The sequence below is a fragment of the Populus alba genome, chromosome 10 (genome assembly GCF_005239225.2).
Source record: "Populus alba chromosome 10, ASM523922v2, whole genome shotgun sequence".
Classification (NCBI taxonomy): domain Eukaryota; kingdom Viridiplantae; phylum Streptophyta; class Magnoliopsida; order Malpighiales; family Salicaceae; genus Populus; species Populus alba.
Window position 1 is genome coordinate 314121 of NC_133293.1, and position 25481 is coordinate 339601.

A 25481-nucleotide genomic window follows, 5' to 3' on the forward strand; every position below is an offset into this window, starting at 1 on the left:
AAATATACAAATCATGTAAGATTATCTAATTTAGTTGATTTGATAAATTAAAAATCAACTCAGATGACCAGTAAAAGAATCTAAAAACACAATTAAAAAAACAAAATTGAAAGAAGAAAAAACTCTTAACACTATTCGTTGCTATCATGAATATAAAAATAAATCGTATAAAAATTGTTTTAATGTGATCAAGTTGATTTGGTCCGTAAAAAAACAACCCTAAGTAAAAATTAAAAAAGTTTTTAGAATAAAATTGAAAGAAAAAAAAGGAGGAGGGAAACGAGGGGGAGCTTAAATTCTTCAACAATGAAGCAGCTTTCAGCTGGTAGGTTAATTGTACTCACGAACTCTCTAAATGTAAGTTAAAAAAGGAAATTAAGTAACTAACTTACAAAATGTAAGGCGAAATAATGTCCAAGAACAAGAACTAATTAATGATATATCATAGCCTTGGACACGTCTTTGGAGTAACAGAAAATGGATAATCCATTTGCTCCTTTCCCCGACCTCCCAACCACTTCTACTACTTACTTTGGATTTGCTGTAAGAATCTGACCATAAGATTTGTGTTTGTTTGTTGTCATAAATGCGGAAGTGATCTTGACTACTTGTGCTGCCTAATTGTGAAGGGACAGCACGATTCTCACTTGATGATCCATTTAGTAATTAACCGAAGAGAATCTAAAAATAGGTAAGAAAATCAATACTATAATATTAATTCCCACAATTTCCCAACAACAGCTAGGGATTTTATAATTAATAACTCTTTTTTATTCAATATGCGAGTTAGCTAGCTCGAAAAAGTTAATTCAATATACTATTTTAAAAATAGAAGCAAATATTGAATGTTTTTTTAAAAAATCAATTCCAATTTCATCATTATGGTAGGATGAGTTGACAATTAATACAAAAAGGTTCATAAGAATCGCCAAAAAAAATAAGAATTCCATTTTGTTAGTGACTTGGAATATAAGAAATCGAGGTCAATAAACACAAAAGTGTTTTTACTTAAAAAAAAAACATAAACAACAAAATCTCTAAGACAATTTTGTTTTTCATGGGAACATATTATTTTTATATTCATTAATTGTATTGTCTATTTTATCTCAAGATAATAACAAAACATTATCTTAATATTAGTGTGGTGAGAGATTAATTATGAAAGAGAAAATAGCCCAAAGACTTTGTTTAACTTGAGTGCATCTCTAGTCGCATTTTTTGTGTTTTTAATTTGAATATTAAAGAACTATTCTAACTCAAAAGCTTAATTAAAATATTAGGTGAGATCTCAAGATATAATTTATATTATTCTCTAACACATCCCCTTAAATAAAAGTCATTTGAACTTGAAACTTGTAGAGATCTATATTTTCTCGTGTTTAATTTTTATCAAATAAATAACGATTGTGAGATTCGAACTCGTAATCACCTTATCATTAAGGCTCTGATACCATATTAAAAAAACCATATCAACCCAAAAACTTAAACTATTAAGTAAAATCTCAAGATATAATTTATATTATTCTCTAATATTAAAAGCACAGATATAACCGCAGACACGTCGTGTCCCCACGCAAGCACTAAATGACAACCACAAAGGCACTAATATATATTTGTGCGTGTAGACACTTGCTGCTACTCGTTATCATTTGATGCGAAGGTGCACCAGACAAACAGAAACGTTTACCCTTCTCAAATTTCATTTTCAAATCACCAAGAAGCTAGTGTTACTTCAAAGGAAATCTTCTACCTTTCCTCTGATCTTGCTGGATATTATTCATCTTTTTATCAACAGCTCTTCTTAGCTAGCTACCACACAGGCACACAAGCGGCTGTCGTCGTGGATCGTGGTCATAAATCTCGAAACCATTTCCTCCAAGAAATGCTTCAACTCAAGGTATAATGGTGTACTATATACCATTTAATTTCTCGATCATCAGTGCCATGCATGCATGTCGATCCATCCCTGCAACTATAATTACTATATATCTTTGATTTTCTCTGCTAATATATATATTAATTCCATATATTGCAATTACTTTGAAGTAATTAATTAATACTTAATACTCGTTATCATCAGGAGTAGTCCTAGTAACAATTTGGAATTCTCAGTGTTCAGGTACGCCCTCCAATCTTCCTTCTTTACCCAGTTTCCTTCTTTTTTTTTTTTTCTTTTCCTTTTTCTCATGTCCATAAATCAACCCATTCGTGAAGAAAATTGAATCATCTACGGTCTTTCTTATGGATAAAAATAGAGTAATTAATAATATTAATTTACGGAAAATATAATATGTTGAGGGCTAATTGCATCCATATTCTTTATATCGATCCCCTTTCAAATATTTCTTGAATAAAATGATAATTTTTTATGAGGGAAAGCCTTTAGGTATTGCAATTTGCCTCAAACAATTACGAGTAATTCATTGTTTTATTAATTGCATCCGTTTTATTCTTTTTTCTTTTTTTTTTAAATCGGTGTTCCGCTACATTACAAGTTCGGGAAGTTGTGATACGTGCATGCATGGTAGAGCACTAATGAAAATTCTAAAAACTAATTTGATGATTAAGGATTTTTTTTTTAATTTATAAATTTAAGAATTAACATTCAGAAAAAAATAATATTAGATTTCTTTAAATACATACATTAAAAAACAAATATGAATTCATAAAATCATCTAAAAGATTTAATATTATTACCATCAAATTAATAAAGAACAATGTATTGAAGTGATGATCATTATCACTTCATTTAAGTTGGTTTAGTAATTAATTTAATTAATAGATATCCATTTGAATCTTAATGATTAGCAATTAATTGCTAATTAACTACAATATTTATTCCTAAACAAGTACAAATTCTTTTTTATCCATCTCAAATAAGTCCTTGCTATACACTACAGATGATGAATTGGCCCATGACAGAACGAAATACAAAATATATTTTTTTTTAGTAAAACGGTGTCATATTATGATTACAAGGACAGATCATAACCAATATTTTTCAGCAGTTATTATTTGCAGATAGATACCACCAAAATATTATAGTTGGTGATCACATGCGTTGAGATTTCGAGAAAATGACTGAAAATTAATGGTCGCCTTTTGCTTCTATGGAACCTAACCCACCAAAGCCAGAAATGGAATAAAATTTTTAGTAATTTTTCAGTTTTAATTTACATTGAATCCCTTAATTAATTTAGTTTCTACTAATTATCAAACCTTAATTTGTTTTTTCTACTCCGCGCATGCATTATTTTTCAAATTATTATGTATATAATTAATCGTACTTATCAAACCAGGGCTAACATGTTACAAGTTCCAGGTTCAAGGGTTGGACAGGTTTACACTAATTTAAAAATAATAGTAATAATCTTGCTTATTAAAAAAAAAAAACATCCTTTTTAAAATAAAAAAAAATCATATAATTTTTATTCAATTACAAGTTAATTTAGATTTTTAATACGATAATACTAGTTCAACTCCCATAATTTTTATAAAAGCTGAATCTAGATCTCGGATGAACTCGTAAAGTCTGGCCATGTTTAATAATAGTGTAATTAATTGCATAATTTATTAATATCATGAATTTACTACTCATTGGCTGGAAGAACACGACAGGGAAAACTTTGTCCACAAATTTGATATAATTAATTAGAATAATTGTCACATCACTTAACAAACCCATTAAATTCTTGTCAACATGTTTGGTATGACAGACAGAATCCCATAACCGAAAATCATCCATTATTTCAGAGCTATGATAAATAGTATTTTGCTCCTTTGCTTTTGTTTATTCATAATGCTTTGCTAATCTCTGATTATCATTCCAAATTATGCAAACTAACCACTATATCAAGCTATACGACAAAGTATATGTTAAATCCATTATCAAACTTGAATATTAATCTAACATTTAGGTAGGAGACAAGTACTTGCAACAAATTAAATGTATATATGACCCATGATTAAATTGTAAGCTTTAAGGTATCCCTTTCAATCATCCTTGCATATAAATTTTAAGACCCTCCACTAAGGGAGGGTGTCCTTATTTTTCCTCAAATTCCAAAACGTGTGCTTCTCCCATTTACATCAAGGACCCATCTCTCGAGCCGTCCCACCACTGCTTGAAAGTGAAAAGCAAAATCTCTGACTCATCGATTGTGTTTGTATATGAGGTTAAAAAAGAATAAAACATTTTCTAATTTAAAAAAAAAAAAACTTTTAAAACATAATAATACAAAAACAGGGCCCGTACCAATGAGACACGAAACGTAGCCTGAAAGAAGATGGTAGTGATTAATTAGTTATTAATGCACTTTCTAACCACTCCCGGATGCTTCCTTGTCTGAAACTGAAAGAGCTGGACTTTTCACTAATCTCTACTTGCATCTTTACGTTTAAATAATCTAATCGATTGTTCAAGGTAAATCAATCCAGAGAAGTTTCAGTTACTACTAAACATTCCATTTCCAGCTAAATATCTCTCATAACTAGTAATTAAAGATCAGTGATGAGAGCAGTGAGTGCTGAGTCGTGTGTAGCTTCTTTTGACTGATTAGCAGTATAAGAACAACCATAAAGTTTGAGTCTTTTGTGGGATTATTTTTTATCATGTTGTGTTCTTGAAGTAGCTGGTGGTCAATGCATCAATTCACTGCCCCAGAAACATTGACCTCCGGCTCACAGGGTTCCCCCTTCACTCCCTTTTTCCTCCAAAGCAACCCTAGCACAAGACATGCCAAGTTTCCCATCTCTGTTCCTTTTCATTTTTGTACTGAGTTTTGTTTTTCTTCTTCTTGTTTCAGTGTAGCTCTGTTTATTTGGCACCCCTTGTTATCCTTAGCAAACATTCCGTAGTCAAGATTCTTGCAAAACTCACCAAAGGGGCCAGCCATGTCACAACATTCCACAACCCCATCTCGACACAGAGTCAATTTTAAGACACCAAAACCATCCGAGGTTGCTAGTAATGGGTCACCAGTACCGTCACCAGACAACAAAACAAGAGCAAAATCCGTGCCTCCAGATGTGAAGAAAGACACCAAGGTAAGGAAGTCGCTGGTGGGGAACAACAAGCCAAAATCTGGAGAGCTGGTTGTGGGATCTCAGGATGTAACAGTGGTGGGTCGCTCCGTGAACCGACCAGGTAGCGAGCAATTTGCTAGGCCAAGGAGGCAAAGGCCTGTGTTGGATCCTATTAATGCTAGTAGAAGAAATGAAGAAGAGAGTTATAAAAAGGGGTTGCACGAGAAACTTGAATTGTCTGAGACTTTGATTAACGATTTGCAGTCTGAGGTTTTGGCTTTGAGGGTAGAATTGGATAAAGCGAATGGCTTGAACCAAGAGCTCGAGTTGCAGAACAAGAAGCTCACTGAGGATCTTGCTGCTGCTGAAGCTAAGGTTTCAGCTCTTAACACTCGTCACCAGGTGAGGATCTAAACTTATTTTCCCCTTCTTTGATGACTTGATTGTGTTGCGGGGGAGAACAAATGTACTTGATTGAGTTGCTTTTACAAAAGAGCAGCAGTTTTAGGAAACATTCTTATGCTCATTGATATGATCTTTTTTTCAATTGTTACTATTTAATTTTCAATCGAAGGAGTCTGTTGGAGAGCACCAGAGGCCAAGATTTAAGGACATTCAGAAACTTATTGCCATCAAATTGGAAAACTCACCAGTTAAGAAGGAGGCAATCAATGGACCAAGTAAAGTTAAGACCCCACAGTCACCACCACCACCACCAGTACCACGTTTCCTATCCAAAGCTGATGTTGCAGAAAGGAAGGCTCCAACTTGTCCATCCTTGATGCCACCTCCACCTCCACCACCCCTACCCCCAATGCGGCCTCTAGCAAGAGCAACTACTGCTCCTAAAACTCTAGCAATTGTAGAATTCTATAATTCAATAAGAAAGCAAGAGGGTAAGAGAGCTTCCCCCGGACTGCGGAGTCAGTATAAACCAGAGAAAACTAGTGCACACAGCAGCATAGTTGGAGAGATCCAAAATCGCTCCACACATCTGTTAGCTGTAAGCATTTTGAGTTTTCGACCTGTAACTGCTTGTTTTGTTGCTGTTGGTTCTGCCCCATATTTTTGTTTGAGCAATTGTCAACTGCTGAGTTTTTGTAGATAAAAGCGGACATTGAAACAAAGGGTGATTTCATCAATGGTCTTATTCAGAAAGTGCTAGCTGCAGCTTATACAGATATTGAGGATGTCTTAAAATTCGTGGATTGGCTTGACGGTGAACTCTCATCTTTGGTGAGTTTCAAAGCCTTTGAAAGTCATTCATTAGCCAGAAGCTGAGTTACTCGATAGATGTTTAGAGTTGTCATTAGTTGTTCTATAATTTACTGCTGCTGCTGCATATATGTTGCGTGGACATTAATAGTCACCCAACGACAACTGAGAGAAGGTAAAAACCGGCAACCTGTGTATTATTAGAAAACCTGAAATCATCAATGAGATTGGTGTCTCTACAAAACTTAGATCAGTTTCCTCTACTGCATTCATCTTCGCATTTCTTTCTGATCTGTCTGCCTGTACCCTGTCTTGTACAGGCTGATGAACGAGCTGTGTTAAAGCATTTCAAGTGGCCGGAGAAGAAAGCAGATGCAATCAGAGAAGCGGCTATAGAATATCGTGGCCTTAAACTATTAGAAAGTGAGATATCTTCCTTTAAGGATGACTCTAATAATCCATGTGGAACTGCCTTGAAAAAGATGGCCGTCTTACATGACAAGTAAGGATTATATGTATTTGGTTGCCTAACCAACATTATGCCATTTGAAGTGTAATATTATTATTCACCAACCGGTGTGTTTTCCGGTAACGCAGGTCAGAGCGAAGCATTCAAAAGCTGATTAAACTTAGAAACTCAGTTATGAATTCTTATCAGGCTTGGAAGATTCCAACTGATTGGATGCTTGATTCGGGAATTGTAAGCAAGGTATGCCTTTCTTTCTGTGTCTTCTTTCTTGTTTACTTCTACATGCAGAGTATTATAGAGGTGAAACTTTTTTTATACATGGGAATTATAATATACTTGTGTTGGTAAATGATGAGGACTTGTCTGTGCTCAAATAACTGCTGCTGGTTTGTCAGTGCATGGATCTGTTTTACGATCCCCGTGAACTGTAAAGTTGTAATATCATTGCAGATAAAGCAGGCTTCTATGAGGCTGGCAAAGATGTACATGAAGAGAGTGATAACAGAACTTGAATTGGCCCGTAATTCTGAGAGAGAATGCAATCAAGAAGCTCTCCTGCTTCAAGGTTTGCATTTTGCATATAGGGCTCACCAGGTAATTCTCGAGTCAGCTACTCCTGTGGTTTTAATCCTTGTTGTGGCCAATTTTCATGGTTTCTGCTGTGTATACCTGCAGTTTGCTGGATGTCTTGATTCAGAAACGATGTGTGCTTTTGAAGAGATAAGACAGCGGGTTCCGGGACACCTAGGAGGATCTCGAGAATTACTAGCTGCCATACCATCATCATGAGAAGATAGACAACATCTTTTGAAGCCAGCTTAGGTTTTTGTAAGAATCAATGGTTGAGCTCGAGCATTTGTCTTCTTTCTTCCCTATGCTATGTTTATCAAAGTATCTTTAGCAGCTGGAAGCAAAACCCTGATCATCTGGTAGGATAAAGAGGTGAAGATTATGCTTACACGGAACTTGTGTGATGAACTTTAAATTGAGAAGAAATTGTACCTTATATTAGGCCAGATATTTGGAACAGAAATGGTGGATTAGTCCACAAGCAACAAGAAATAAATTAGTGTATAATATCAACTAGTTGTTTTCAACCAGAGTGAGTTTTCATGTAATAATTCACTGAGAAAGTATATATTGTTAGCAAGGTGATACTTTCTATTTAAAATCTATTTTTTTTCTTATTTATCTTTGTTTTCAAATTTAGACCAGCTCGGACTGATTTGAATTTTTTTAAAAAAAATTAGCTAATCTAATATTAATGGATCTCTGATCTGGTTAAAATTTAGCTATCAACATATTAATTTTTAAGAGAAAAATGTTTAAAGTAGTTTAATTTTAAAAAATAAATTATTGTTTTATGTTAAGATCTTTTTTACTATGACTCAGATTTTATTTTATTATAATCTTGTATAGAGTTTTAAAACTATACACAATATATTGAAAAAACTCTTCTCTTGTCAAATTGGTTAATTAGGTATGTTAACTAAATATAATTAAAACATATCATAATCCAAGATGCTATTGAATGAATGAAGGATTATTTCTATTTTGGTCAAATTCGGTGTGAAGCGTTTGTTTGAAGAATGGACTCCATTCTTTGACCATATATTTAGACTTTTGAAACTTGTTCTAAAACCTAGTTTGGCGGTGGATGGGGAATCTAACTTGAAATTTTTAATTTTTTTTAACATATTATTTAGAGTTGTTTTTTTTTAAAAAAAAATTGATGCTTAGATTAGGAGATTATCAACAGGATAACACGTCATTTCACATATGGATTGAACACGCTCACAGGAGAAATAATAATGCATTCAAGGTTAATTCTGGGATTTCATATATTTATATGTAAAAAACAGCTGACCTCGAATTCCCACGTGTTAATTTTGTTTCAACGTGGCAATACACGTGGTCACTAGTGTCTTAAATCGAACACATGTGTCAGTTGTGTCTCTACGTGGCAATACACGTGTCATGCTTGTCTTCAATTGAGGCCGTATGATCTCCAACAAAATAATCCAACAGCTGATACAGAACTCATAATCGTGTCTGAAGAAAGACAAAGCGTGGCAACCCAAAACGGTCACGAGCCCGCGAAAACCAAAGCCACGTCATCTATGTCCAATCATTTTCTTCCACGTGGAACGAAACGGTTGAAACCCAGCCACCTCTTCTACCCCTCCCCTGCTTGCATAAGGAAGCGAAACACAAAGTATTGAGAAATAAAGTTAATCCAATCTAGCTAACCTTGCCAAAAGTTATGGAGATCTCACGTGTTATTTCCCGTCAGCCACCCTGTTTCTCTGGCGGCAGTGGATTTGGCGATCATCAGACTCGTTGTGAAGCTTTTTCGAGATCCAGAAGAATTGTGAATGGGTTTGGAGTTGTAAGCAAGGTTCATACTGGGTTTAGAGATAAAGGGCATTTGAAGTACTACTATGGATCAGAAGGATTAGTTGTGAGATGTGGAGGGAAAAAGAAAGACAAGGAAACATCAACAAAGAAGAAGTTGAAATTGTTAAAAGAATTGTCAGTGGTTCCTCATAATGGTTCTGTCGATGATGTTCAGGCCAACCTTATCGCTGTATGTTTTTCCTTTTCTTGTTTTATCCTTAAGATGCATGTCTGAGATTTACTAATTCCAAGATTAAGTTTGTGTCATAAGTTGTGCTTCTGATTATTTGCTTGGTGGTGGTGTTTGATCTTCAAGAAGCTGAAAGTTGACAACTTTTGTTTGTTTAAGTTATCAAAATGTCGAATTGAAGCTGTCTGCTTATTGGAATTTATGGAGATAGTGATTTAAGCATGATCTGAAAACCAATATTGATTGTTTGATTAGTAGTTTAGATGGGGATTAATCAAGATTTTATTGGGATTAATCAAAATTCAATCAGGATTTGCCTTTTTTTATTAATTTCCCGTTTTTATCTGGGAAGATGTTGGTGATGAATGCTGAATAGCCTGTGCATTTAGATCAGAACAAATCTGTTTCTGAGTGTTTTTCGTTATCAAAATCTGTATGCAGGAAGCAACACAATTACTGATGAAACAGTTGGAACAGTTAAGAGCTGAGGAGAAGGAGTTAAAGAGGAAGAAGAAAGAAGAGAAGGCGAAGCTGAAAGCTGCAAGGATGAAAACCATGCCTGACTGTGAATCATCCTCATCGTCTGAATCGAGCGACAGCGAATGTGGGGAGGTGATTGATATGAAGCGTTTGAGGAATGAAGCAGTTGCAGAGCCTATTATTGGGGAATTGCAATCAGTTGCTCAAGAAGAACCAACTTCAATCCTCCCGGCCTTGCTGACTCAAGAATCCAACGTTACAGATATTAATGGGTTTCATGATCATGGTTTGGGAATTCATGGAGAAGAATGCTGCGGTGCGCAAAGCACCAGTTGTAGCAATGCTACTAGGGTTAGTTGTAATCCTACAAGTTCCTCCATGATGTCAGGAACATCTGATAAGAGAATTGAGGTTTGCATGGGTAATAAGTGCAAGAAGTCTGGAGGTGTAGCGTTGTTGGAAGAATTTGAGAGGGCTGTTGGTATAGGGGGTGCTGTTGTTGGATGCAAGTGTATGGGGAAGTGCAGGGATGGTCCTAATGTGAGGATTTTGAAATCTGGTAATGAGGGAGTGGATGATTCTGTACGGATTCCGGCTGCTAATCCTCTCTGCATTGGGGTTGGTTTAGAGGATGTAGATGTTATCGTCGCGAATTTCTTTGGGAAAGAGTTGAGTGTTGCTCTTGCAACTTAGCATCGTCACCTTACTGCTGATATCCAACGTAGCTTTTTGCATCACTTGTGGCTTGAAATGGTGTTTTTCTTGCTTATGGCTTACATTGTTTTTGGCATGGCCAGATAAAACTCTCTTTTCGCTATGTAAATATAAATATTTTAATGGCAAAGTCATCGTTTTTCTGAAGGTCGCCCTTTCGTCTCTGGTAATCCGCAAGTAGTCTAGGAGACATACTGCCGTCATATTCTGATAGCTTATGGCAAAACTTCGAAGCTTAGGTTAGAAAGAGTTTTAACTGTCTTAGTACACTTACCTGAATGTTTTCCATTTAAGATTTTACTGTAACAACACCATATATTTTTGCAGAAAGCTATTTTAACAATTCCTGATGTACAGTTCAAGGCCTGTTAGACTGTTTTCACATGCTACAGTTGAATGCATCATCTCTTTTTCCAAAAACTGGTGAAAAAAACAGCGATTTCCAGCAGTGGCTGCTATACAAATGAATATCATTACACAACCATTTACAAGCCTATATCAGTGTAGCAGTCTGCAATTTGATTGTTTTAATTCAAGGGCCGTTCTCGTATGAGTGCTGACACGCACCAATTGACTAATAATCCCACTTGCGCAGAGATGACTGGGGAAACAAGCTGCATTATGATAGCAACACCATTGTATACAGCAAACAATGCATGTGCATTTATAAATACACTTCCATCCTGCATTGCAAGTCATTCAGTGCCTGGGGTATTTGAGCTTAGGCTGATGTTCAGAGTCATCCAAATTGCTACATCGCTTCATGTAAGTGTCTAGTGTTCTCTGCTTCGCAGGGCTGCTTCTCTGCTGGCTGGCTGAAACTTCCAAGGTTTTCTCTTGCCCGTCGAGCATCTAATTGATCAATAAATAGAATTCAATTGCATGAAGGCACTAAATCACTACGGATACCCCACTGCACTAAGTCACTACAGATACTGCTACAAACTAACACTAAAGAAATGCCCAGCGCTTGTAAAATCACCTGTCCCAAATTTTCCAATTTGCTTTGAACAACATCCCTGAAGAAAAATATCATGTCAAACTAACAAGCATTGATAAAGCGAGATCATAACAAATGCCCAAAGCAATGCTCAAACATCTGAGTTTAGTTAAGTCTCGAGCCAAGTGTGACTGAAGCGTACATACCAAATGATGTCATCAACTGTGTCATTTGCTAGCAGGTAGTATATATTGACTGAAGAAACCTAGAAAGCAAGAACCAAATCATGTCAAAACATTGGACACATACAGGTAGTTGCCTGTAAAAACTTTAAACAAAATTTGAGTAAATGAGAAACTCCGGAGAAAGTAAGCCCCATAACTTCATTTCTCAGAACTCGATTGCCTCTCGAACTATGATCTCATACAATACTCAAACATGCTAGGATTAAAAGATACATGTGAAATTCATTAAAAAAAAAACTCAAGCAAGAGTTATCTAGATACTTATTACACTTTCATCTAACTAGTAAGTTGTGACAAATATAGGCAAACACAAGTGCCCTAGTAAAACAGGAAAAGCAGAGTGCAGTTCTGAAGGGTGTGTGTGCGTGCATTTAACTTTACAAAGAGGCATCCTAATGAAACTCCAATTAATGATTTACCTAATAAAAATGCTGGAAGAGATTAGCTCTATTGCTCTGGTTGCACTGTAAGCATATAGGAGGGTCTAGGGATCAAGTCCTGGCATAGTGCACGTATTTGAAGAATGGAACTCAAGCTTATTGGTTCTTGAATCATTTGGACCAAAACATTCATGATCATTACTAACATGTCATCAAAAGCATCCTACCATGAAAGATTTAATGAAACATCTAAAGGAAACTACACCAACCCCAAATCATTAGTGCAGCAGAAAATCAAAATCATCTTTCCAGAGGGAGATTGTATAAATTTCAGAATTCTAGATTGCCTGCAGATCATACAAATAACCAGTACTCTTTCATTTATTCATCTACCGATGCTAAGGGCACCACCTACCATCCAAAAATTTCACCACCATGCCTTTGAAAAGTTCCAAATCAGAAAACTGGTCAATGTGCCTCCACAACTAATTCAGTTGCACAAGCAACTATCCACAGCAATGTAATGCATGTGCAAGCTCTTACTTGTTACCACCATTTAGCACAGAACACTAAGCAGCATATTTTGAGAGCTCAGTAAGAAAAACTAATGTGGAATTACAGTAAATTGGAAAATCATATATCCAATCCCTAGTATTAGGTTAAAGCCTAAGCCAGCTAATACAAGGCTTCCAATTGTTGTATGATTGATTACCAGGCCAAACAAAATCTCACCATACTAAATGCAGTGTTCTGATTCTTAATCAAACAAATCAGCCTATTGCAAAGTGAACCAGCATCAAATTATACCCTTAACAGAATTGATAACAATGTATATTAATGGTTTTATATAAATCTAGAACTAACATTCATGGTTGACTGTAGTTTACCTGACCAATCCTGTGAGCACGGTCTTCCGCTTGAATTAGGTCACCTGGTGTCCAAGACAATTCCGCAAAAATAACAGTGCTTGCAGCTGTTAAAGTTAACCCAACACCTCCAGCTCTAATAGATAGCTTCACAAATACATTTTCACAGATAAACCATAACAACTCAACGCACAACTTGCACCAAAATTCAGTCAATTTGAAACATAGTATCAATAGTAATGCTAATCTTACCCAATACTCTTCCGAAAAAAATCTAATGCATTGAAGGGAATGGATCCCATAAATCCAATGGTTGAAATTTTATGGGAAGTGATTTTGGGAAGAATAGCATCAAAATATAGCATCAATATTCAGGTACAAAAATAAAAGGCAAGTAAATAAATAAAACAAATTGGCATACCACTGCTGCCTTGATAGCATCCTTTTCCTGAAAATCAGTAACCAATGCTTGCCTTGAAGCTGCAGCGGTTTTGCCATCAATTCGGATGCAACCCACTTTCTTTTTCTGGAATTTGGAAGATCTCATAAGAATAAATCGATGCAAGGAAAATTTCAGTCATATGAAAGTTGTATTACAAGAAGAAACTCATGTATTGAATCAATCATGGATTGATGGTGAGCAAAAATCAGAAACTTGCATCCTGCCTGCAAGGAACAATGCAACAACAGTGATTTAACCATTAAAAAGTGGACAAGGTGGAAAGCAATTTCAAAAGGTAAATAAACCTCAGGGCAGATGGAAAAATATTGAAAACAGTAATTATAACTACATGCAAGCTCACTAGGAGTAAAGATAAGGGGTGTGGTGTAAATTGAGCCAATCTGCTTTTACTTTCACATAAGATTGCACCATGGATCAGAAATCTGCTTTTAGTTAGTATTTCATAAGGACAAAACAATTGATTAATGAACTTACACTACCAAATCCAAGGCTGCTACTTGGATGGGCTTCAATAGGAAATAGAATTTAAGTGGACTCCATACAGGTAATAGATCCTTCACACATGCTCCAGAATCTAATAAAGGTCCTAGAATTGTAACAAAAAAATACAACGAGATTTGACACCTAGAATATTTAAGCTTTTAGCAACAGAAACTAGCATTACAGAGAGGCAGACATTATAGTGAATCTGACTTCAGCAGGATAGGAGGTAGGACCATAAACCTACCTTCTCTTGCTCATAAGCAATAGAAGAACACCCCTGGAGAGTAAAGAAACATGCATTAAAGAAAGATAAAGAGAATGAAATCACCTCAATGACAGTTCCCAGATAATCTAGAACTCCAGATATCTTGGCTTCAGCAGAATCAGTATATATCTGCAATACAATAAAGTAGTGACAGGGTAATGAAGTTGTGCAAGATGGGTTACGAGGACATTTGTGGCAAAAAAAATTCTGTCCTTGGTATTTAATGAAGTGAAAAAAAAAAAGAAAGAACAAGAACAGAGATATGTCATTCTGATTTGATAGTACATGTACAAACAGGGAACGTGCACATATTACACTTAAATGATGAAGATGAAGTAGGCAATGATGACCATGCAATCATATCATGCATACCATTTCTAAGTAGATACCTTGTTAATAAGATTCTTCTCTGTGAATTTCAGTGATTCAACCTCCTCATCTGATGCACAAGCCTTAATTTTTCCTTTTACCACCTCCAACTACAAAACAGAACAACAATACCATTATATATATTTTTTCCTTTCCTTTCCTTTCCTTTCCACTTTTGGATAGAAACTGTGCCTCCAACTCCAAGATACTCAATTGACTTTATAGAGCAAGCACAAGTAAGAGATCAACCACCAGTGAGATGAATTACCTCACGGAATAAAACATTGATTTGTTTCATGTCCTTTTCAGGCAAATCAAGGAATACCTGTAAATCAGTTGTAAAATTTTGTGAACGAACCACATAAAAAACCATATTCTACATATTCATCTGATACAAATAGTTAAACAATGTGTCCATGGACAAGTAAGCAGAGAAGCAAGCATGAAAAGCTGAGAGAGCCACGGACAAGCATAATATGGCATTTCTTCTGCATCAAATTGATACTGATAATTAAATTGGAGAGTCGTGGACAAGTGTGAATGTATTAATTCAATGTCAATTTAGTGATAATAATTAACGATAATGCAATCTAACATAGCAAAAGTCCAACAAACTCCCAAGAGTAAAAGTCAAACAATGTTTAATTTCCATCACTGATAAGAATTTCTCCCACAGTATAGCTTTTTAATCCCAAAAAGTTTCAACAAGCCACTGACCAAAACTCTCAAACCAGATGAAAAACCTTTGCTTTGTTGGACTTTTAAAAAAATTCTTGTGTTAAAAAATCTTAATTGATGCTAATACTTCCAAGCCATTTCGATCATGGAATAAAAACCAATCAAAAAATAGATTTTTTGCAAGGAGCAAAAACTAGTTTAAATTCTCCTAGCAACAGGTTAGGAGCTTAATTGGACTTAAAAACCATTTTTCTTGCATTAAAAAATCTTAATTGATGCTAATGCTTCCCAGATATTTTGATCATGGAACAAGAATCAATCAAAAAATAGATTTTTTGCTAGGAGCAAAAACTGGTGCAAATTCTCCTAGCAACAGGTTAAGAGCTAAATTGGACTTAAAGACCATTTTTCTTGAATTAAAAAAATCTTAGTTAATGCCTAATGCTTCCAAGCCATTACAATCATGGAATATAAAACAATCAAAAAATATATTTTTTGCATGGAGCAAAAACCGGTGCAAACTCCCCTAGCAACAGGTTACGAGTCATATCAGAAGCAAAGGACAAATGAACAAACAACATACCTGTTGCCGTCGTTTCACAGGAAGCTCAGAAAGGACATCCTTTTTAAGCCTGCGTATCATCACTGTTGCCTTCATTAAGTTGTGTAATTCTTCATGGTTGCTTGCACCTTGATAAACTCCAAATATTCCCTAGAAGAATAATACAAAGCAACAACTGTTGATTATCAAAAGGCTTAACAATATAATAAACTTTGTAAACCATGAAATATTTACTTACCCCCTTGCAATACCGGTTACCATATTCATGAACATTCTTGTATACATCAGGATACAAGGCTTCCAACTACAAAGTGTGTTTAATTTCATACAAAATCAATATAAAAAAGATCCTGAAAATCTTAAATGCAACAGGCTATCCAAGCATCATTCAAAGTACCTGCTTAAAAAGCTCTATTGGTCTGGATAAAGCAGGGGTTCCACTGAGCAATATTGCATATTGAGCTTTCTGAAATTGAAACTGTTGTTAATTTCAGTCACCAAGAATTGTGAGTGTGTGTGTGGGAGAGAGGGGGGGGGGGAGATGCTGGTGACTGACGTAGCTAACCAGAAAGAATTTCAAATAATATTAGTAAATTATTGAATGCTTTCTATGTTCAAATACAATTTAATATGACCAGTCAATTCTTTGACATCGACAACGATGTTGCATCGTATTCTTATTTGCTAATTGCTTTAACCTCCATACTCACGGTTCAATATGTATATTTCAGCTCAGTACAAAATCATAGCATATCACTTCAGTGACTATGACAACTCATCCTTTGTTGAGAACTTGTTCATAAATACATAAGTGTGTCAGTGTGTGCACGCACATGCTATGCATGCCTGCTTCTGCAATACAAGAGAAAGCTGGGAGAACTATAAATATTTTGGAGAAGTGAGTTCATATACAATATGATTGCAAAACTTATTGTAAGCAATTACGGAGAATGACTTTTGGTGAGCTGCACAGCAGCACATATTCTTGCATTTTGCAATCAAATAACCTAACTAAGAGATGCAAGCATGTATTCATTTGTCCAAAGAGGATGACCTTTATAACTGGAAGTGAGGCAGTTGTCCTCTTCGCTTGAGCATTTTTCAGGAAGTGTGACTCGTCTGCAATCACAACCTGAACCAAAAAAAAAAAATGGTTACAAGGACCAAATGTAGCCAAGTCATAAATATACAGAATACAAGTTTGTTAAGCTCTATAATTAACTGACACCTGTAAGTGAATAAACACAGATATAGACATCTAGATTTTCTCATTAATTCATCAAGTTCAATTTTTTTGCACAATACATCAAAAACCTTTAAGAAATTTAGTTATCTACGCTACACTGATACAGAGCACCATCCTTGCCATGCTATTTACTAAATTTTGCAGGGAGCAAATGAAAAGAAAACATTGTTCAATGTTTGATTTATTGCCTTCCTTAAGTAAAGATGTACATAGATGAGATTAGGATAGTCAAACAATAGTTATTTTGAGCTCACATTTGAGTAGTAACACTGTCTATTCAAGAAGTAAATTTAATCTTAAGCTAATAATACTATCAAATTCATCCTTGCATTGTGAATTTTCAAACACATTTTGCTGAAAATTATTAACAAAAAGCAAAAGAATGTTCCAGCATTTTCTTGTATCATGCTCAATGTCCCCATTTCCAATAACATTAACTTTCCTCTTCATCCTGATAAACACTTCATAATTTCACCTTACATATAATTGATCTAAGAAAATTGGACTATTCTAATGAAGATGAATGTATAGCCCAACTCAATAAATGACTTATTGGACTTACCTTAAACTCTGATGTCATTAATTTGTTCTGCAACTTAGGGACTGCATCATAAGAGATGATGTTAAATAAGCCATCAAGGTGAATAGTGCTCCTAGAACTTGATACAATATTGAATCCAGCTCTATTAGATCCACTCGATTGCGATAAAACAACCTATTAACAATCAGTTGTTAAGGAAAAAAGAAAACAACTGTACAGAACAAAATAAAATGAGAATGAAGTCTCCAGGTGTTGAGAAGGAAATGAAAAGGGAAAGAAACAGAGGCAGAAGAGCAATGAGAATATGCTCAGAGTTATAGCTCTGACTAATGGAAAAAGGAAAAGTAACCACAAAATTTCAATAAGGACTAAATAAAAACATACAAGTATATCTGATGAAGGAATATCAAGCCATTGGTGAATCGTCTGCAATATAGCTTAAGTATTAGGCAACTGGGAAAATGCCTTGTTAGAAACTGCAACAAGCATATAGTTAACAACTTACTGAAGCCCAATGCAAACGCAAGGAAGAGGGTGCAAGTATTAGAACAGGCCAGGAATTACGAACACATGCTGCTACAGCAATAGCCTGGAAAAAAAAAACGATAAATTCCATTTTGCATGTTAGTAATAAGAATTTGTACATAAAAATGATTTAAAAGAATATAGCCTAATGGTGACTTTGGCAAAAGTCGAGTCTATCCGCTTAAGGTTTTAAGAGTTGAAGCAAGACAAAATGTCAATGAGCGTACCTCACATAAGAGAAATGGAGGTTAGACTGGGTGGGATTGTGGTGCCAAAATGCATGCAATCAAGGTATTTAAGCTCTATTATTGAAGAGAATGGAGAAATAGATAAGAACGAAACTCGTAGATTCAAAGGATAGCTGAAGTGGAGAACCACTAATGGTCTGTCAAGCCATGTGTATGGAGTGAATATTAGGCATCAAAGTAACAAGATACCCATAAGATAGCGTGGAAGAGAAGTGCTTGCTAAGGTGGATGTGCGGTAATAAAATAATAGATAAGATTAGAAATGGGCATGTCTGCCAAAAGGACCATATACAGCACAGTGGAGATAAAATGAGAGGATGCCTTTAATGATTTGCCCATGTCCAACGTAGGCCATCAGAGGCCCTGATTTGGAGAAATGAGAAGTTGACAGTGGAAGATATGAACAAGGGTCAAGGGAGAATGAAGATAACAATAATGCAAGTGGTATCGAAGGATTTAAATTATCTTTCATTGTGGCAGCTTTGTTTTATGAGCATACGGAATGGCACGAAAAAATCCATATAGCTGACCCCAACTAGTTCAGGATTATGGCTTTGTTGTTGTATTGCTTTTCCATTCTAATATCAAATGCTAAAAAAAAAGATCAAGGTATCTACTGAACATAAGCTGCTTGAAATTCATTATCCAACTGCAAGCACAAAAGGAGGGTAGCTAAATCTTCAAAAAATAAATTAAAACTAACATCCTCCAGTTAGCTTCACTATAATAAGAATCAAATAGAAAAATCAGTGCATATTACAGTTATGGAGCATAGAAAAACATGGATATCATCATGTAGTGGAAAATGGGCATTGCAGAAAGTTAATTTGATACAATGGCAAGATATCACAACAAACAAGGATTAATAATTAGAACCTAGGTTCGGCTAGATACACAGCCTATATACCCTCATATAATTCATACAATGCTTGCATGCCAGGTAAGCAGCTACTTCTGTGAAGCAATTACCAAGAGCATTACCACAGTAACATACTCTTATGGAAGCAGCATGTAGCTTTCATAACAATATTGAAAGGATAGAAATAGAAATGAGTAGATAAATTGCCTGTAAAGTCTTTCCCAGTCCCATTTCATCTGCTAGGAGTGCGCGCCCACCATGTTGTAAAACAAACCTAAAGAGGAAATGAAAGAAATAAGTGAAATGCAAAAGAGTCATAATTAAACTGTGTACTATCTCATATATTACAAAATAAACAAGGAACAGAACTTAATTTAGTCATTTGAAAGAGATAATAGATCAAGTAAAAATGAATAATGTGGGGAACTCGCCACGCAGAACAAGTAAAAATGAAAAACGTGGAAACACCCATACCTAACACCATCCCGCTGAAAAGGCATAAGCTTTGATTCAATATGGTCTGGTATCCTGTCATACCAGTCTTATAAAGGGAAGAAAAACTCAGAAGAGTGAAGAAAAACAAAAGAAAGCTGAAGATATGAACACAGTTACTCTAGGAGAAAGCAAAAACCAGAATCCAGTAAAGCCATACAAAGTCCCCAAAGTTCTCTTCTTTCTCTGTATTTAAAATGCAATTTGTAGGATCACAAGAAAAATTCAGAGCACCTTTGATTATCACATCCCAAAATTTATATTACCATAAGAACTTTACAGTTTACACCAATTCAATGTTCTAAAACAAGAGATTTACTGTTATAATGAAGTTAAAAAAGAAAATCATCAATGGAAAGGCAACTTACAAATGCATTTATCAATATAAGATAGATTTGTATTTGCAAATCTAGCCTTTACCTCGAAGATCTGGAGCAACAGAAGCAGCAGCAATAGCACGTTGCACCAAGGTGTCTAACTTTTCTACCTTGAAACATTATGATATCACGGAGTGAAGTCATATAACAATTAAACAAAAAAAGTGTGAACATATGCATGGTCAATTAATAAGCACTAAGCATGATTTTAAGATTAGCTAGGAACTGTGCTGCAAAAAGAAAAGAGCTCCTCATGCAATGTGTGAAGTGAAACATGAAATGGAACCAGTGATGGTTCAACTAACCACCACTCTAACAATCAAATTCAAAATCATGAAGAGGAACAAGAAGGATCAGTAATCACCTCAACATTAAAGCCAGATATTTCACTGAGAACTTTTTCTGCTGACAACAAAGAAGATACTGGGAAAATCCACAACCTGCAGTTCAACGACCAAGATAAGGCTGCACTTAAGAAAAATTCCACAACATGCTCATGCTGGTCTAGAGTACTTTGAATAATGACAAACACACATGTATGCATATACATATATGTAAAAAGAGAGACCTTTCTTTTGCATTCCAATTGGCTTTTGGGACCTTGCGGAGAGCCCCTACTAGTACCTGGCATGATATAAAGCATAATGCGTGAGAAAAAGAACGGACTTTCACAAGCAATCAAAATGGGGGGGGGAAAAAAAAAATAGTACAAAGGCATGTGGGAAATCATTACAGGGTCGTATAAAAATTTAGCAGCAATGTTTCCAGTAGCATGAAGAATAAACTTGACAGAGAGCTTTGATAATGCCTTGGAACTTTCGCCTTTTTGAGCACAACCACCACATTGTATGCAGATAGGATAGTAGCAAACTGATCAGCCACGTAGTATAGTATATAACATAAAAATTTAAACTTACAGCATTTTAATCCATAATTTGAAATAAAGTTGAATATAGAAACAGCAACCCTAAACTATAATTAAAGAAACCAGTAAAAAGCAGATAATTAATCAGAGAACAGACCAGGCTTTGGTTTTGATACCGGCGATGATTTGGGCAAGCCATCAAGCAAATGATCAACCTGAATTACGATTTTTTTTTTAAAAAAAAAAGGTTAAATCTTTATACAATGAAGAAACAGAAAACCCTTAGAATTCCAGGAAAATTTGAATTAAAGGAGAAACCAAGAAATGGGTTGTTGAAATACTGGTGAGTAGTAAAGTAAGGAAAGGTAAAAAGGTATAAAATTTGTGAAGAAAGGAGAAAAAAGGCGAGGACTTTACCTTTTTTGAAGGAGAATTAAAGATGGGTTTGTTGCTAAAATGTAATTGCTGGCTTTGTTGTTGATTAAAAGAAGAAGAAGCAGAAGGTTGCTGTTGCTGTTGCTGTTGCTGTTGTTGTTGTTGTTGTTGTTGTTGAGATGCTATCTTCAGGAGAGCGTCTCTTTCAAGGGAATCAAATTCTTCAGCGCTTAAACCCCAGTCGTCGTCATCCAATTCCATTTTCTTCTCTCTTTTTTTCAAATTCTAAGACTCAAGGGTTGATGATTTTGATATTTTGACAACAAGAAAAGAGGGTTTTTCTCTTTCTTTCTTCTAAAAAAAAAAAAAAGGATTTGAGAGTCTTTTTAGTTCAAGTTTGAGCCCGCTCTTTTTAGAAACAAGAAACCAAAATAACAAAACCCCCTCCTTCCCTTTCCTTCCCTGAAACAAATAGCCACTTGTATATTTACTGTCATGCCATCATAATATGGGCATCCTCTTCAAGCTTTAGCAACTTGGGATTCATCTAGGGGCTTAGGGCAGATACTATGTAGCATTCTCAAGAATGTGACACCCTAGCTAGAGAAAAACAATTGTCTTGATTTTATATTCTCAAGAAAAGGAAAATGGGATATTACCAGTAGTAATATATATAGTTCTCTTGATTTTACTGCAGGAAGCGATTTCTTAAGTTAAAAGTTTAAAGATTAATTGGTTCTCATCTTGACGTCGACATATGTTAATTTGATTGAAGTACTATTAGCAGAACATAATTGTCAGTTACTTTGTGGTATTTCACCATTAGCAAAATAGACAAAGGCTCATTCAAATTAATGTGTTCCTTTACTTGACATCACATGGTTCCATAGGTTATCTACATGGCTAGGATATGATCAAAAAAATTGGATTTGAAGATGGGTTTGATGAACTGAGGAACAGTATTTTGTACTGGAGAAGACATGTATATGTACATATATGTATATCAACAACAGCAACTTAAGTAAGAGACTGTATCCCTTCCCTCCTACCAATGATCTCCATTTATGTATTTGTGAAGCCATGTAATTCAGGCCATCGGCCATACAGATGATCAGGAAATTACGCGGTGGTTTCCATTGATGAGATTATGAGAGTACGGAGGCGTCTCCAGAGTTGTGGACAAAACAAGCCCCTGCTTTATGATCAGGACTAGTTGGTTTCAAATCTCTTCCCATTCCCATTTTTAGCGTTCTATAAAGTGCTTGCCTTACCATTTGTTTTGATTTACCCCAAATATTGAAACTTGAAAGAAACTTTTGTGATCGAGCATGGAGTCGATCAGATTTCTTCTAATTTCAATCTGCATGGGAGCTTGGTTGGGTGGTTCCTTGTCTTCTGATGGGTTAGCGAGAGTTGGTCTAAAGAAAAGGAATTTAGACCTTAACAGCATACACGCAGCCAGGATCACCAGACCTCAGGCTACTTCCTTTGCCAGAGTAACTTCAAATGCAGAAATAGTATACTTAAAGAATTATCTTGATACCCAATATTATGGAGAGATTGGCATTGGATCACCCCCACAAATTTTCACTGTTGTGTTTGATACTGGCAGCTCCAATCTTTGGGTTCCATCTTCAAAATGCCTCTTATCAGTAAGTAGTGCATTTATAGTTGAGTATCAGTGAAGTAATTAGCTACTTTTCTGGTCTTCTACCATTCAATAGGGTTATATGTTGTTAAACACCACTACCGTGCAGATTACTTGCTATTTCCATTCCAAATTCATTGCAAGGCTATCCAGAACTTATACTAAGATCGGTAAATTAACCTTTGATCTAACCCTATAAGTTTTCATTAATTTCCAGAATTATACATGTCTACTGAGCCTTACAGGTAACAGGTTTGTTGGATTCTTATTCAGGTATACCATGCAAAATTCAATATGGTTCTGGGTCTGTTTCTGGGTTCTTAAGCCAAGATCGTGTCAAAGTTGGGGATGATATCATTATAGATCAAGTGAGTTCTGCTTCATCAAAGTCTTATGCTTGAGACTTGTTTATGTTTCTGAAGCAATAACGACCTTAATTTCCCGTCATTTAGGAGTTTGCTGAGGTAACAAGAGAAGGACTTTTAGCACTCTTGGGTGTGCAGTTTGATGGCATCCTTGGACTTGCATTTCAGGATATTGCCGTTGGAAAAGTTACACCAGTATGGTATAGTTCTAGGCTTCTAGCTCGATCTTAAATTATCGGAAACGGAAAGTGTCTGTCTTCTCTTCATAAGGGATAAAGGAGAGGAAATTTTAATGGATGCTTATGTGTTCGTTTCATTTTTTGTCTCAGATCATGATGCATCTAACTCGTAGATTGGTGGTCTGTGCACAGGTATAATATGGCTGAACAAGGTCATGTAAGCAAGAAAGTTTTCTCTCTCTGGCTAAATCGCAATCCATCGTCAGAATTGGGAGGGGAAATTGTTTTTGGAGGTCTAGATTGGAGGCACTTCAAAGGTGACCATACATATGTCCCAGTCACTGGAAGAGGTTACTGGCAGGTCTGATGAAGTTAATAATTTGGCGAATCTCTTTTAGCTTCTTCCTCCCATCAAAACAACTGATGTTTAACTTCTTAACTCTATTCTTCATTACAGATTCAGGTTGGGGATATTTTTATTGCAAACAATTCAACAGGTAATCCAATAACATTAACATTTATGTGATGTTCAAGCGGTGCTGCAGTGCTATCTTGAAGGTTTCTTTTTTTTCAATGAACACTTACATTTGCTTATTGGAAAATGATTGTTCTAATCTTATCCCTAGATATATAGGTAAACCATCTCTAAATCAATGTTTGAGATTTTCAGGATTGTGCGCTGGTGGCTGTTCTGCCATTGTGGACTCAGGGACATCATTTCTTGCCGGTCCAACTGTAACTGTTCATGTCTCATTGATTCTTATTCTTAAGCTACTCTTAGTTATCAAAATGCTACTCTTACCAGTTCTCATTTACAGCGTATAGTGGCACAAATTAACCATGCCATTGGAGCTAGAGGAATTGTGAGTTTGGAATGTAAAGAAGTTGTGACCAAGTACTGGAATTCAATATGGGATTCGATAATATCTGGAGTCAGTTACTTTTTATACTTCTAACCTTCTTTTTATTGCACAATGGATTACTCTCAAGAAAAGTATCTAAGGGTATTCTTCCTTACAAACTACCCCCCATGTCTGCAGGTAAGGCCTGAAATTATATGCGTTGATGTTGGACTGTGTCTATACAGCAACGACACTGTTATTGAGACTGTGGTCGATGGTGAAGCTAAAGATAGATTATCAGTGGATGAGGGTGGTGCTTTATGTACTTTCTGCGAGATGATTGTTTTCTGGATTCAAGTACAACTTAAAGAGAAGAAAGCAAAGGAAAAGATATTTCATTATGTTGATGAGGTGATCACTTTTTCGAGTTCATCCCCATTCTTTTTCTGTGGAATTACACTTAAAATGTATCTTCTATGTTAAAGCTGTGCGAGAGGCTCCCCAATCCTCTAGGAAAATCATTTATCAACTGCGATGAAATCACAGCCATGCCATATGTTTCCTTCACCATAGGAAACAGATCCTTTCCTCTGTCTCCAGAGCAGGTGTGGGTTTTAACTTGAACATTGATGGTTTATTTAATAGTGGGAGTTTTTTTTTTTTTTTTTTAATTTGTTTTGCAATTGGTTCAGTATATTGTTAGAGTTGAAGAAAGCTATGCTACTATTTGCTTGAGTGGATTTGCAGCTTTAGATATGCCTCATCGACAAGGTCCCCTCTGGTATGTCCCACCTCCCTCATTTCCTGCTGTAATGAACATACAGATCCATAAATGTAACATTGATTGATGTCTTATGTGATGCAGGATTCTTGGAGATGTGTTTTTGGGAGCATACCACACTGTGTTTGATTTTGGTAATCACCGGATAGGATTTGCTCAAGCTGCCTAGTCTCCACTGTATGCTTGTAGTTTGTATGCTAAAATGCATTTCTGGATCGGGTGTGCATTTTCTCTTTACTTGCAGCTATAGGGCGTTCTTTTAAAGCACTTTAGGACACTGTCATGTAGAATATAAACAATAATCTGAATTGGCTCCTTTTCCATCTCACTCTCGGAGCTTCTGTTTCCATACTTTGAAGAGGGAGAAAATCCCAGGCAGGATTCTAGCATTGAAATG

General features: G+C 35.7%; 4 protein-coding genes across 7 annotated transcripts; 3 read left to right on the forward strand and 1 right to left on the reverse strand.

Moving 5' to 3' along the window:
• Positions 1-1686: 1686 nt before the first annotated feature.
• On the forward strand, positions 1687-7896 carry LOC118057343 (INCREASED PETAL GROWTH ANISOTROPY 1-like protein 2). 3 transcript variants are annotated; one of them, XM_035069894.2, is made up of 9 exons: positions 1687-1897; positions 2081-2119; positions 4806-5427; positions 5600-6028; positions 6130-6261; positions 6561-6742; positions 6838-6949; positions 7160-7303; positions 7385-7896. In XM_035069894.2, the coding sequence occupies exons 3-9, from the start codon at positions 4894-4896 to the stop codon at positions 7496-7498; spliced, it is 1647 nt and encodes a 548-aa protein (XP_034925785.1). In that variant the 5' UTR covers positions 1687-1897; positions 2081-2119; positions 4806-4893; the 3' UTR covers positions 7499-7896. The 3 variants fall into 3 exon arrangements, with proteins under 3 accessions (XP_034925785.1, XP_034925787.1, XP_034925786.1); XM_035069896.2 differs by lacking the exons at positions 1687-1897; positions 2081-2119 and adding an exon at positions 4283-4423; XM_035069895.2 differs by lacking the exons at positions 1687-1897; positions 2081-2119 and having other exon boundaries at positions 4430-5427.
• Positions 7897-8898: 1002 nt separating this feature from the next.
• Positions 8899-10637, forward strand: LOC118057345 (diacylglycerol O-acyltransferase 3). The gene is made up of 2 exons (XM_035069898.2): positions 8899-9296; positions 9738-10637. Exons 1-2 carry the CDS (start codon positions 8973-8975, stop codon positions 10467-10469), a joined length of 1056 nt encoding a protein of 351 aa, XP_034925789.1. The 5' UTR covers positions 8899-8972; the 3' UTR covers positions 10470-10637.
• Positions 10638-10929: 292 nt separating this feature from the next.
• On the reverse strand, positions 10930-21909 carry LOC118057344 (uncharacterized). 2 transcript variants are annotated; one of them, XM_035069897.2, is made up of 24 exons: positions 21312-21905; positions 21052-21109; positions 20763-20851; positions 20598-20653; positions 20394-20469; positions 20073-20139; positions 19635-19701; positions 19368-19434; positions 18034-18117; positions 17913-17954; positions 17550-17702; positions 16796-16873; positions 16139-16207; positions 15980-16045; positions 15763-15891; positions 14770-14826; positions 14522-14611; positions 14196-14261; positions 13519-13587; positions 13343-13447; positions 12943-13068; positions 11637-11695; positions 11473-11509; positions 10930-11342 (listed from the first exon to the last, which is right to left on the reverse strand). In XM_035069897.2, the coding sequence occupies exons 1-24, from the start codon at positions 21528-21530 to the stop codon at positions 11190-11192; spliced, it is 2082 nt and encodes a 693-aa protein (XP_034925788.1). In that variant the 5' UTR covers positions 21531-21905; the 3' UTR covers positions 10930-11189. The 2 variants fall into 2 exon arrangements, 1 of the variants encoding a protein (XP_034925788.1); XR_004688944.2 differs by having other exon boundaries at positions 11333-11342; positions 12943-12986; positions 21312-21909.
• Positions 21910-22042: 133 nt separating this feature from the next.
• On the forward strand, positions 22043-25412 carry LOC118057346 (aspartic proteinase). Its single transcript, XM_035069899.2, has 12 exons — positions 22043-22921; positions 23027-23087; positions 23191-23285; positions 23370-23482; positions 23654-23822; positions 23919-23958; positions 24132-24196; positions 24280-24393; positions 24502-24714; positions 24789-24908; positions 24996-25084; positions 25169-25412. The coding sequence occupies exons 1-12, from the start codon at positions 22598-22600 to the stop codon at positions 25251-25253; spliced, it is 1488 nt and encodes a 495-aa protein (XP_034925790.1). The 5' UTR covers positions 22043-22597; the 3' UTR covers positions 25254-25412.
• The last annotated feature ends 69 nt before the right edge of the window (positions 25413-25481 follow it).